Below are 8,902 nucleotides of genomic sequence, written 5' to 3'. Positions count from 1 at the left end.
TGTTGCCATAAATCGATTCAATTAGCAGGTGAAAATTGCGTATACGCTCGGCAGAGTTTTTATAAATATTTACTGGACAAAATGGCCCTGCGACGCTGTCATCTGAACCCCAAGAAAACCCTCTTCCTGCTGTGCGACATCCAGGAGAAGTTCCGGCCGGCAATGCCCCTGTTCGACAACATGGTCAAGAACGTCGACAAGCTGGTGGGTTGAACTTTGATTGATCTCTATCTGAACACTCAGATTAACCCCGTAATCTCTTGCAGACCAAGGCTGGAAAGGCTCTCGATGTGCCGCTGATTGTCACGGAACATTATCCAGAGAAACTGGGCAAGACCGTGGCCCAACTGGATGTGAGCCATGCCAAGTTGGTGTCCGGCAAGACGCTCTTCAGCATGTTTACGCCCGAAGTGAAGGCTGTGATCAAGGATATATTCAACGATAAGCCGGAGGATGTGGTGTTGTATGGTCTGGAGGTGGGTTGAGATCGTATAAGTGATATTTTCGTTTGAAAAATAAGGTTTTTGATTGAAATCATCTTCAAAATGCCCAAAATGAGGCGAAGAAATTTCTTTTCTATATGTAACGTTGCAAAGCAAACTTCTAGGCGCTATTGTAATTGATTTAAAATATAAACCAGTTTACGTTCAAGATTTAAAGCCTGTTTAGTTCTTAATTAAACAAGGAAATCAATTTTAAAAGCCTCTTTAACATTACCCTTGTAATTTTTGTTTTAGTTTTTAAATAATTATACATTTTTACTAATTAAAACTCCCTTTTCCTTACAGTCCCACATTTGTGTGGAGCAAACCGCCATCGATCTTCTTGAGCAGAACATCAACGTCTACATTGTGGCCGACTGCTGCTCCTCTAGGCTTAATCAGGATCGGGATCTGGCTTTGGATCGTCTGCGCCAAGCTGGCTGTGTGATCACCACCAGCGAGAGTGTCATCTTTGATTTGGTTCGTGACAAAAACAACGTCAAGTTCGATGCTATTCGGAAACTGGTGAACCAGCCCTCGGTGGACATGGAACTCACGCGCAGCGGCAACGGACAGCCTGTGGGCAGTGCCAAGCTGTGAGACAACCCCACGTCCGACTCTTTGTTTTTTTTTTTGTCCCTGTGTATGTGATGATGCCAATTGCATTTATATAACCATCATGCAGCAAAGTGTTTTTTCCAAGGATAACCGGATGGAGGGGGAAAATGGGCAAAATGGGAACAGCACCCATTTAAGTTGTCATTTCCGTAACATATTCCAATGGTCGCGCACAATGGGCGAGTCCATATTTGAATTTAACACTTAACAATGGCCTCGAATGGCCTCCCTTCCGGCGAGGAAGTCTCTCCGCCGCCTTGGGCCCACTTCCGCCCGGGGTTCTTATTATGCGAATGACAATGCGTATTTTATGTACAGCCATTGCCACACCCACTCCTCCTGCACCCATTTTCCATTGATTACAAGGCTGAGAGTTGCGTCGTAACCTTTTATTTGTACAATAGGGAATGGCAGAAGGAAATCAGCGACGCATTTGCGGCAACTTAAAACCTAAGGATACTCAGTGGAGGCGATGGTGGCCATGGGGACTGACCGTTGGATGCACTGTATGCGATGGGTGATGCCCTTGATGGGAGCGAGGCGGCTGGGGATGCACTGGATGCGAATGTGGAGCCTGGTGATGAACAGGACGCTGCTCTTCCCTCTTGGGATGGGCGTCGATGTAGGCCAGAGCCCGTAGAATCGCCTCCGGTGTGGGTGGTGGTGTGGGCAGCAGATCACCGTGCGGATGATAGCCGTGCTGATCGGCCGTGTAGGATACCTTTACGGGCACACCCTCCTTCGAAATGAAGTGGTACTCGCCGTTCACCTGGTGCTCATCCCCAGCCTCGCCGGCTCCAATGCCATTGGTTATGTCAAAGCCATACGAGAACTTGCCATGTCCGTCCTCCTGCTTGTACTGCTTTGCCACATGGGCGTGGGCATCGTCATCGGTGGCCACACAACCACCAATCAGCAGGACAAAGGCCAACTGCAGGAGGATGAAAGTGAGCTCAAGGATAACTCTGGATTATCAACTTACGTATTGGAACATTCCGTAACTGTAGGAACGTATCAACTGTTGTCCCCCAAAACCGGGCCAAGGGCTTAAATACCCAGAGACGGGCATGTAAGTCGTCGGCTCCCAAAATTCCTGTGTAACCTGTTGCTCCCGATCTTCTCGGCCATAAATTATGTGCATCACAAAGCTGTTAACGTTTAATTGTGAGCAAATAACAAAACTCTCTCCCTCGCATTATGACAAACAGCAACGTCGTAAATATGTACTAAGATTATTTATATATTAAACACGTATTCATTTGGTCAAGGTCACGCGATCACTCTTCCACTTTGGGATGAAAGCCGGTGGCATCTGCTGTGTACGTCACCCGGATCTGTTTGCCATCTTCGCCGGGCAGAAAGTATTCGCCCTGAACGCCGTTCACGTTGCCCTGGGCCTTCACCTGGATGCCATTGCTAACGCTAGTCTCGTGATTAAATTGTCCAGCTCCATCCAGATTCTGGTGGTTCTCCGCCTTGAGGAGCACGGCATTGAAGTCCTCCTCATTGCAGCTGGCCAGAGTCACCAGCAGAGCAAAGACAAAAGCCTGGAGGCGGATGTAGTTATGATTATTTGGAATCAAACCCAGTTTCAGTCTAGACTCACGAATTTCAGCATTATATTAGAGCAGCAAATAGATTGAAACAATGGCCGAATGGCCAGCGCGCTTTTATACTAACTTCGGCGCAGTGGCTCGCCCACTAAACGGGTTTCCGTCTCATCTGCTAATGACTGCGATTAACCAGACAGCCATGAATATCAAATTGGCGGCGGCTCAATCGCGTTTGCTTCTGGCACAAGCCAGAGCCAGCCTCCCCCAACTTAATTAAACCATTTCACAACTAAGTTAAATTTTAATGATAAAGATTTCCCAGTGGCTCGTTCTAGAAATATTTTCCTTGATTTTCCTGCTTCGAGACCATTTTCTTTCTCCGCATCAGCGGACTTTTCCAAACATTGGGCCAGTCACTGGGATTGTCAAAGGGCAGAGACGGCTGAAGTAGAAGTTCCTGAGCCTGGGGTTCCTTAAAGTGAAGATCCTGAGCCGAGGGTTTCTTCAGCAGATTAACCTGAGCCCGTGGTTTCTTTAAAATAGTTTCCTCATCTTGGTCCGCCTGTTCGACTGGGGCCTTGTAACCTTTAACATACTTCTTGGCACTCTCCTGGGCGGAGTATTTCAAGGCATTCATGTCCCAGTCAACGTTCAGCTTGGCCTTGAGATCCTCCGACACAGATGATTTCTTTGAGCTGAACAAATCACGAAACATATCCTTCAGATTCATATCTTTTGGCTCATCGGAAAGTCGAACATTTCGTGAATCACATTTCTTTTTTTTGCCCAAATTCCGCTTGGAATCCTTTTCAAGAGGCAGCTCCTGGTCTGAATTCTCCTGCAGCTGCTGTTGGAAGTCCTGTAACTCAGGTGCAGACGGCAGATCCTCGGCCAGGTAGCCGCGACTTTTCAGGTAGGCAAACGGCGGCTCCCAGTTCTCGATAAGATCATTGACGATGCCTTTAACAGGGGTGTGGTAGTTACCGGCTTTTGAATTGCTTGCAGCTGCCGCGATTGTAAGAAATATAATAATAAAGTGAAAAATTAAATAAATCATTTTCAGAGCTTATTTTTGGAAAATTCAAATTGAGAGCCGACTTTCGATTGCTTGTGTGGTTCTCGACCTATCGATAGACAGAGTGACAGTTAAGTTAGCGCAGCCCTGGATCACCAAAAATCAGCTGTTGTGTTGTAGGCAAACGTAAATTTGGGCACAAAAATTAACGATTTACAGTTTTTCTATAATTACGAACCATTTACAGGGCATTGACTAGAACGCATACAAAAGCAAAGCCAACATGGTCATCACCAACAACACAACACTGCCCGAGGAGGCGGAGCTGGACACCCAGGAGCTGAATCTTTCGTCGGCGGCTCTGCGGGCGGGCGCCTTTCATTTGGGCAAGCAATGCGAGCAAGCCAATAATGTTAGTATCTAACGCATCCTAGACACTGCCAATGGTAGTGACCAAGTCATAACCAGCTCCAAGTGAAGCTGGAGCCGGCGGAAACCACTAAATCCTACCGCTTAAGTTATATAACCTAACCTCAAAACGCACCTTCCTCGGTTTGTTTACGTTTTGTTTTCCATGTAAAATTGCAGGAATTCATGCTCTGCAGACAGGAGCTGGACGATCCGCGCGCCTGTTTGGCAGAGGGCAAGGCGGTGACCGGCTGTGCTCTGGACTTTTTCCGCAAGGTAAAGAAGACCTGCCATGAGGAGTTCATGCAGTACGCCACTTGCCTGGACAAGAGCAGCGGTACCATGGCTTTTGCACAGTAAGTGTTTGAAGGATTAAATGGCTTGGAGGTGTATAAGACAAGTCCTGCTCTATTTGTGCAGCTGCCGCAAGACGCAGGGTGTGTTCGACAAGTGCGTCAAGGATAACTTTGACTGGGAACGTCCTTCCTACGGCTACTTCGCCAGGGCCAAGGTGAGTTTTGACTAAAGAGTATCCCAAGCCTCGATTAAACGCTCTTTATTCAACAGGTCATCAAGTCCGCCCGCGATCCTCCCAAGAAGGAAGAGAAGATTTCCTATCCCGATGCCACTCCTGGTCTGCCCGAGGACTACCCCAAGCCGCCGGCCAAGTACGGCTCCCGCTTCCACTGGCTGGAATAGAAGCACAGCTGCTAGCAAATAGTGAAATACGAAAGAAAGCGTTCATCTTAACATAAACTCTTGTTTCCATTAGTATTTGAATCTCTTTATTCTATCGAATCTTCTTCCGCGACAAAGTTTGCTTGATCTTGGCCAAAATCTGCAGATATTGGTTGTTGAGGCAGCAGCCGCAGTAGCTGACGGGGAAGCAGGCGCTGCCCTCGATACGCCGCTCCATTGCATTGTTCGTGTAGAACACCCAGGAAATGTTCTCCTCGCCCAGCACCAGCATGATTTTGTCGTAGCGATAGCTCTCCACACTGAACAGATTCGCATCGCCGGTGATGATGCGCCACTCGGCATAGCGTAGATTGACATTTGGCGGCAGCTTGGAGCGCTCCCGCATCATGACATGCTCAAACCAATCGCGCACCTGGATGACCGAGCCCGTGGGCGGATGTTTACGGATCTGGTAGCTGATGTGCGGGTACAAAGGATGACTGTGGAAGGGAGCTCTAATAAGTTTCTGCAAGATTCTCCTTTAAACTCTCTTCAGTACTTACATGTGCGGCGCAAAGGCCAGGCGGACTAGCACGAACTCAACTTTCTCACGAGGAGCCATTTTCTTGGTGAAGTGAAGTTATTTATTCAATTTAGAGCGTTCGAAACGCTTCAGAGGCACTGCTAGGCAATACTGATGAGCTTGCTGCAGCCTGCAGACTATATATACCCCATCTTCTACAGGTAGAATCATACCCACAGCAGATGTTTAGCCCATAATCCCTGGAAACTACCTGATCTATACCTGGATTGGTTTTTCATTTACAGTTTTATTGCTAAAACGAATCCTTAGCCTAGACAGGGGAACTTTACTCGGTGTACCACTTCGTGCGCTTGGGCTTCTTAATTTTACCTCCCGTAACGCCCTTGACACCGCCGCCATCCTGATTGCCACTGATCATGTTCTTGTACTTATTAATTAGGGGTCGCAGCTCATCCTTCTCCTTCTTGCGTCCCTGCTTGGGTCGATTGTTGGCCTTGCGCTCGGCCAGGTGGGATTCCCGTATCTTCTTGTTCTTTTGCTTGCGCTTTTCGGTCTTCACCCGCTTCATGTGCTCCTGGGCCTGCTCCATGATCTTCTTTTTGGAGCGCATCTTCAGCGAGGTGCCCGGCTTGGCTGCCGCTCCTACGAAATCGCTTTGCACATCGCTGGCCTGCTGCTTTTGTTCCCTGGCCTTGCCCTCCACTTTGGCTGCCCGCGTTGCCTCCAGTTTCTTGATGTGCTTCTGCAGCTTGGCCTTGTTGTCGGTCTGTGGTCCAGATGGCTTGGCCTTTTTGCCATCCCGCTGTTGTTGGCGACGCTCCTTGCGCTGCTGCTGTTTGGCCTGGTATGTGGGATTGTTGAGCTTGGAGCGCTCCGTGCGCTTCTCCTTCACCTTGTGCACCGCTCGATCCTCTATACTGAAGGCCACAATGGGACGCTAATCGGAGGGATTTAATGGTTATTATTTGGAGAAGATTTATTACCAAGGAGAAACTTACATGCTGGTTTCCAAATATGCTGGGATTGTTGTTCAATTTTCGCAGAGCCGTCAAGGCCCTTTGATGTGTGTCAAAGGAGAGAAAACCGAAGCCCTTGGACTTGCCCTGCGGATGCTCGGGGGTTACCTTTTGCTCCCGCATCACTCGACACTCGTGCGGCCGGAAGCCAGTGTATGTCTGAGCCATTTGCTTCAGCTTCTCGTTGTCGTAGTTCTGGGGAAGATTGTGGATGGACAAACGGTTGCGGGAAACAAATCTAAAATAGAAATAATTAGATATTTATCAACTGATATAAGTAGCAGACTTACCGATTCAAGTTCTTCAGAACTTGGGTCTTAACCTGCTCCAGTTCATGGCGCTTGGTCATGTCGGAAGCGGAAACCCCGTCTGCTGCCTTGGAACCAGACATGATAAGACCTTCTCTGGCCAGATACAGGTTCCTAGAGTCCTTGCCCAAGTCGTCTTTGCTATTTTCCTTCGACTGCTTCGTCTTCATCTCCTCGCGACTGAGTGCGGGATGGGGATCCAGCACTTCGTCCATCAGCTTGAACTCGGTGCCAGCCTGCAGGCATAGATCCGCCGATTCCTTTGCCTTGAACTTTACAAAGGCAGTGCCTTTGGAGTGGCCAGAGACTGCCTGGCGGTTGATGATGGCATAGTTGACCAGTCCAAACTTGCGGCACACCTTTCGCAGATCCGCATCCTCGGCGTCGAAGGGCACATTCTTGATGAAAACTGTGCAGCCTTGTTGGACGTCGTTGGAAATTACCTTTTCCTTTTTGACATTTTTAATATCCAGCTTTGATTTCAATTCGTCTTTGTCCTCTTTTTGGTCCTCATCCTCCTCATCGCTCTCCTCGTCATCGTCCTTAGCATCATCTTCAGCAGATTCCCCCTCAGAATCCTCCTCAGAGTTTTCCTCTTCGTCTCCATCGTCTTCTTCGTCGCTTTCCTCTTTGATTTCCACTTCCCCGTCTTCCTCCTTCACCTCCACCTTGGGTTTCTTTTCCTCCGGCTCCTCTTTGGGATTTTTGGCCACATATTCATCCTTGCCCAAGGCCCAGTCCACGAATATCTTGCGCCCCAGCAGCTCCTTGCCATTGGAATGCAAAATAGCCTTGGTGGCCTGGTTGATGGTCTCGTACTGGACAAAGGCGCAGCCCACCATCTTGCCGTCGCCCCGTTTCAGGATGTGGACATCCTCCAGCGTGCCCCACTGCGAAAAGTGCTCCCGCATCGATTCCTCAGTGGATTTGTAGCTGATGTTTCGGACGATGAGGCGCGCCCGCTTCTTCTGGCGCCGCTCCTTCTCCTCCTTGAGGCGCTGAGTGTTGAAAGGATTGCGGCGCTTCCTAGCCGGCTCCCCATTGGTCCCCGTATCCACCGAATCATCCTCCAGAGGCTTCATTTTTTTGAGTTCCATAGTTCTATCGCTGCACGTGGAACTCAGTGTGACCGTACTCTAGCCGTTAAAATATACCAACCATGCGGGGGACCCTTCCGCAATCTGGCAACGCCGCGACTTTGTTTACATCGCGAAATGGTTTTAAAAATGTTTATTTTATCAACAATTTACAACATGACGTCATGACAACGTCTGTTATTTAGCCGCGAACAGCTGGTGGAACTCCGAGGGCGTCTTGAAGTAGTCAACCAGCAGCATGGAGGAGCGATTGCCCAGTTTGTACATAATATGGCTCCAAGGATTCAGGAAGTTTTTGTATTCAGAGATTTGTCCCTTTTCAAAGTAGTGCTTTACTGTGCCCACGGGCAGTTGGGAGCCGTATACAGCCACGTACCTGAAAGGGAAACCAAGTAAGGGGATAACCATCCAAGTACCCATATTGCAGACTTACTTCTCGGGACTCTTGTAAATCCTCAGCGGGTACTTGGCCACAAATGCGCGTATGGCCAGGTTGATGAGCACAAAGCCCCCCAGGAAGTAGTACAAATCCGATTCCTGGGACACCAGTATGGCTATGTCCATCTTCTGAACCACGTTGACCACCTGCCAGGTGGTTGCCCAATGATAGGCGGCCACCAGACCCAAAATCGAGGTTGTGGCCGTGGATATATTCTTGGTCCAGGTCACATAGCTCTCAATGGGGGCCCGGTAGATCAGTTTGTAGTTATCCGCCAGTCTGTCGCCGTATAAAAGCTTCCGCTCTACATCGCCGGAGGGCACATTTCGCCAATTGCAGAGCGCGGAGCTTGTGCTGAATGGAAAGGGTGGTTAAATCTGTGGAGATAGTTAACTGATTACTTACTGCAGGCTTTGGAGGCGGGCTATAGGCGCTAGGGACCTTAAATTTAGCAGTTTCGAACTCCGAAGAATAGCCGCACACATTTTGTTTTGATGTAACGACTGGGAAATCAGCTGTTTTGTGGGATGGGCTGGCCACACTACCTGGGGATACCAAACACGGATCAGCTGTTCGGATGAGCAGGCCATGGAGCAGGACTGGATGTAGTGTCAGTTGTTTCCGGCTCCCGTAGTCATTATTTTACTTACATTCAGCAGACAAACACTTCTAGTGAATTGTATTTTTCTAATCACAATTTAGCTAGGAACACGTATATGTAGGTTGGTGAATTTTGTTTTTATT

At 48.7% G+C, this 8,902-nt stretch overlaps 8 protein-coding genes across 8 annotated transcripts; 2 read left to right on the top strand and 6 right to left on the bottom strand.

Annotated features, from left to right (window-relative positions):
- Positions 1–1,162, top strand: LOC108076224 (isochorismatase domain-containing protein 1). Its single transcript, XM_017168967.3, has 3 exons — positions 1–204; positions 267–476; positions 789–1,162. Exons 1-3 carry the CDS (start codon positions 82–84, stop codon positions 1,080–1,082), a joined length of 627 nt encoding a protein of 208 aa, XP_017024456.1. The 5' UTR covers positions 1–81; the 3' UTR covers positions 1,083–1,162.
- A 296-nt stretch (positions 1,163–1,458) lies between these two features.
- On the bottom strand, positions 1,459–2,241 carry LOC108076154 (larval cuticle protein 4-like). Its single transcript, XM_017168879.3, has 2 exons — positions 2,083–2,241; positions 1,459–2,031 (listed from the first exon to the last, which is right to left on the bottom strand). The coding sequence occupies exons 1-2, from the start codon at positions 2,239–2,241 to the stop codon at positions 1,561–1,563; spliced, it is 630 nt and encodes a 209-aa protein (XP_017024368.1). The 3' UTR covers positions 1,459–1,560.
- Positions 2,242–2,316: 75 nt separating this feature from the next.
- Positions 2,317–2,903, bottom strand: Cpr60D (Cuticular protein 60D). The gene is made up of 2 exons (XM_017169005.3): positions 2,707–2,903; positions 2,317–2,647 (listed from the first exon to the last, which is right to left on the bottom strand). The coding sequence occupies exons 1-2, from the start codon at positions 2,716–2,718 to the stop codon at positions 2,378–2,380; spliced, it is 282 nt and encodes a 93-aa protein (XP_017024494.1). The 5' UTR covers positions 2,719–2,903; the 3' UTR covers positions 2,317–2,377.
- Positions 2,904–2,934: 31 nt separating this feature from the next.
- LOC108076312 (uncharacterized) lies at positions 2,935–3,710 on the bottom strand. Its single transcript, XM_017169091.3, has one exon. It carries the CDS (start codon positions 3,708–3,710, stop codon positions 2,985–2,987), a length of 726 nt encoding a protein of 241 aa, XP_017024580.1. The 3' UTR covers positions 2,935–2,984.
- A 37-nt stretch (positions 3,711–3,747) lies between these two features.
- Positions 3,748–4,850, top strand: ND-19 (NADH dehydrogenase [ubiquinone] 1 alpha subcomplex subunit 8). Its single transcript, XM_017169092.2, has 5 exons — positions 3,748–3,854; positions 3,916–4,080; positions 4,257–4,432; positions 4,497–4,587; positions 4,644–4,850. Exons 2-5 carry the CDS (start codon positions 3,952–3,954, stop codon positions 4,773–4,775), a joined length of 528 nt encoding a protein of 175 aa, XP_017024581.1. The 5' UTR covers positions 3,748–3,854; positions 3,916–3,951; the 3' UTR covers positions 4,776–4,850.
- Positions 4,851–4,866: 16 nt separating this feature from the next.
- On the bottom strand, positions 4,867–5,407 carry LOC108076314 (uncharacterized). Its single transcript, XM_017169093.3, has 2 exons — positions 5,318–5,407; positions 4,867–5,254 (listed from the first exon to the last, which is right to left on the bottom strand). Exons 1-2 carry the CDS (start codon positions 5,374–5,376, stop codon positions 4,867–4,869), a joined length of 447 nt encoding a protein of 148 aa, XP_017024582.1. The 5' UTR covers positions 5,377–5,407.
- Positions 5,408–5,564: 157 nt separating this feature from the next.
- LOC108076309 (RNA-binding protein 28) lies at positions 5,565–7,758 on the bottom strand. Its single transcript, XM_017169085.3, has 3 exons — positions 6,605–7,758; positions 6,297–6,552; positions 5,565–6,235 (listed from the first exon to the last, which is right to left on the bottom strand). Exons 1-3 carry the CDS (start codon positions 7,717–7,719, stop codon positions 5,624–5,626), a joined length of 1,983 nt encoding a protein of 660 aa, XP_017024574.1. The 5' UTR covers positions 7,720–7,758; the 3' UTR covers positions 5,565–5,623.
- Positions 7,759–7,837: 79 nt separating this feature from the next.
- On the bottom strand, positions 7,838–8,748 carry LOC108076311 (uncharacterized). The gene is made up of 3 exons (XM_017169090.3): positions 8,564–8,748; positions 8,153–8,512; positions 7,838–8,095 (listed from the first exon to the last, which is right to left on the bottom strand). Exons 1-3 carry the CDS (start codon positions 8,746–8,748, stop codon positions 7,897–7,899), a joined length of 744 nt encoding a protein of 247 aa, XP_017024579.2. The 3' UTR covers positions 7,838–7,896.
- Positions 8,749–8,902: the final 154 nt, after the last annotated feature.

This window comes from Drosophila kikkawai, chromosome 2R, assembly GCF_030179895.1.
Source record: "Drosophila kikkawai strain 14028-0561.14 chromosome 2R, DkikHiC1v2, whole genome shotgun sequence".
NCBI classification, from domain to species: domain Eukaryota; kingdom Metazoa; phylum Arthropoda; class Insecta; order Diptera; family Drosophilidae; genus Drosophila; species Drosophila kikkawai.
This window is presented reverse-complemented; position numbering and strand designations above follow the sequence as displayed.

Coding starts and splice junctions, on each gene's coding strand:
- ND-19 (XM_017169092.2), top strand. CDS start 3,952: ATGGTCATCACCAACAACACAACACTGCCCGAGGAGGCGGAGCTGGAC. Junction 4,081..4,256: donor AATGCGAGCAAGCCAATAAT/GTTAGTATCTAA, acceptor GTAAAATTGCAG/GAATTCATGCTCTGCAGACA. Junction 4,433..4,496: donor GGTACCATGGCTTTTGCACA/GTAAGTGTTTGA, acceptor CTATTTGTGCAG/CTGCCGCAAGACGCAGGGTG.
- LOC108076314 (XM_017169093.3), bottom strand. CDS start 5,376: ATGGCTCCTCGTGAGAAAGTTGAGTTCGTGCTAGTCCGCCTGGCCTTT. Junction 5,255..5,317: donor CTGGCCTTTGCGCCGCACAT/GTAAGTACTGAA, acceptor TCCCTTCCACAG/TCATCCTTTGTACCCGCACA.
- LOC108076224 (XM_017168967.3), top strand. CDS start 82: ATGGCCCTGCGACGCTGTCATCTGAACCCCAAGAAAACCCTCTTCCTG. Junction 205..266: donor TCAAGAACGTCGACAAGCTG/GTGGGTTGAACT, acceptor AATCTCTTGCAG/ACCAAGGCTGGAAAGGCTCT. Junction 477..788: donor TGGTGTTGTATGGTCTGGAG/GTGGGTTGAGAT, acceptor TTTTCCTTACAG/TCCCACATTTGTGTGGAGCA.
- LOC108076309 (XM_017169085.3), bottom strand. CDS start 7,719: ATGGAACTCAAAAAAATGAAGCCTCTGGAGGATGATTCGGTGGATACG. Junction 6,553..6,604: donor GTTCTGAAGAACTTGAATCG/GTAAGTCTGCTA, acceptor TTTCTATTTTAG/ATTTGTTTCCCGCAACCGTT. Junction 6,236..6,296: donor GCATATTTGGAAACCAGCAT/GTAAGTTTCTCC, acceptor CCCTCCGATTAG/CGTCCCATTGTGGCCTTCAG.
- LOC108076154 (XM_017168879.3), bottom strand. CDS start 2,241: ATGCACATAATTTATGGCCGAGAAGATCGGGAGCAACAGGTTACACAG. Junction 2,032..2,082: donor GTTACGGAATGTTCCAATAC/GTAAGTTGATAA, acceptor ATCCTCCTGCAG/TTGGCCTTTGTCCTGCTGAT.
- LOC108076311 (XM_017169090.3), bottom strand. CDS start 8,748: ATGGCCTGCTCATCCGAACAGCTGATCCGTGTTTGGTATCCCCAGGTA. Junction 8,513..8,563: donor GCCCGCCTCCAAAGCCTGCA/GTAAGTAATCAG, acceptor CTTTCCATTCAG/CACAAGCTCCGCGCTCTGCA. Junction 8,096..8,152: donor ATTTACAAGAGTCCCGAGAA/GTAAGTCTGCAA, acceptor TTTCCCTTTCAG/GTACGTGGCTGTATACGGCT.
- LOC108076312 (XM_017169091.3), bottom strand. CDS start 3,710: ATGATTTATTTAATTTTTCACTTTATTATTATATTTCTTACAATCGCG.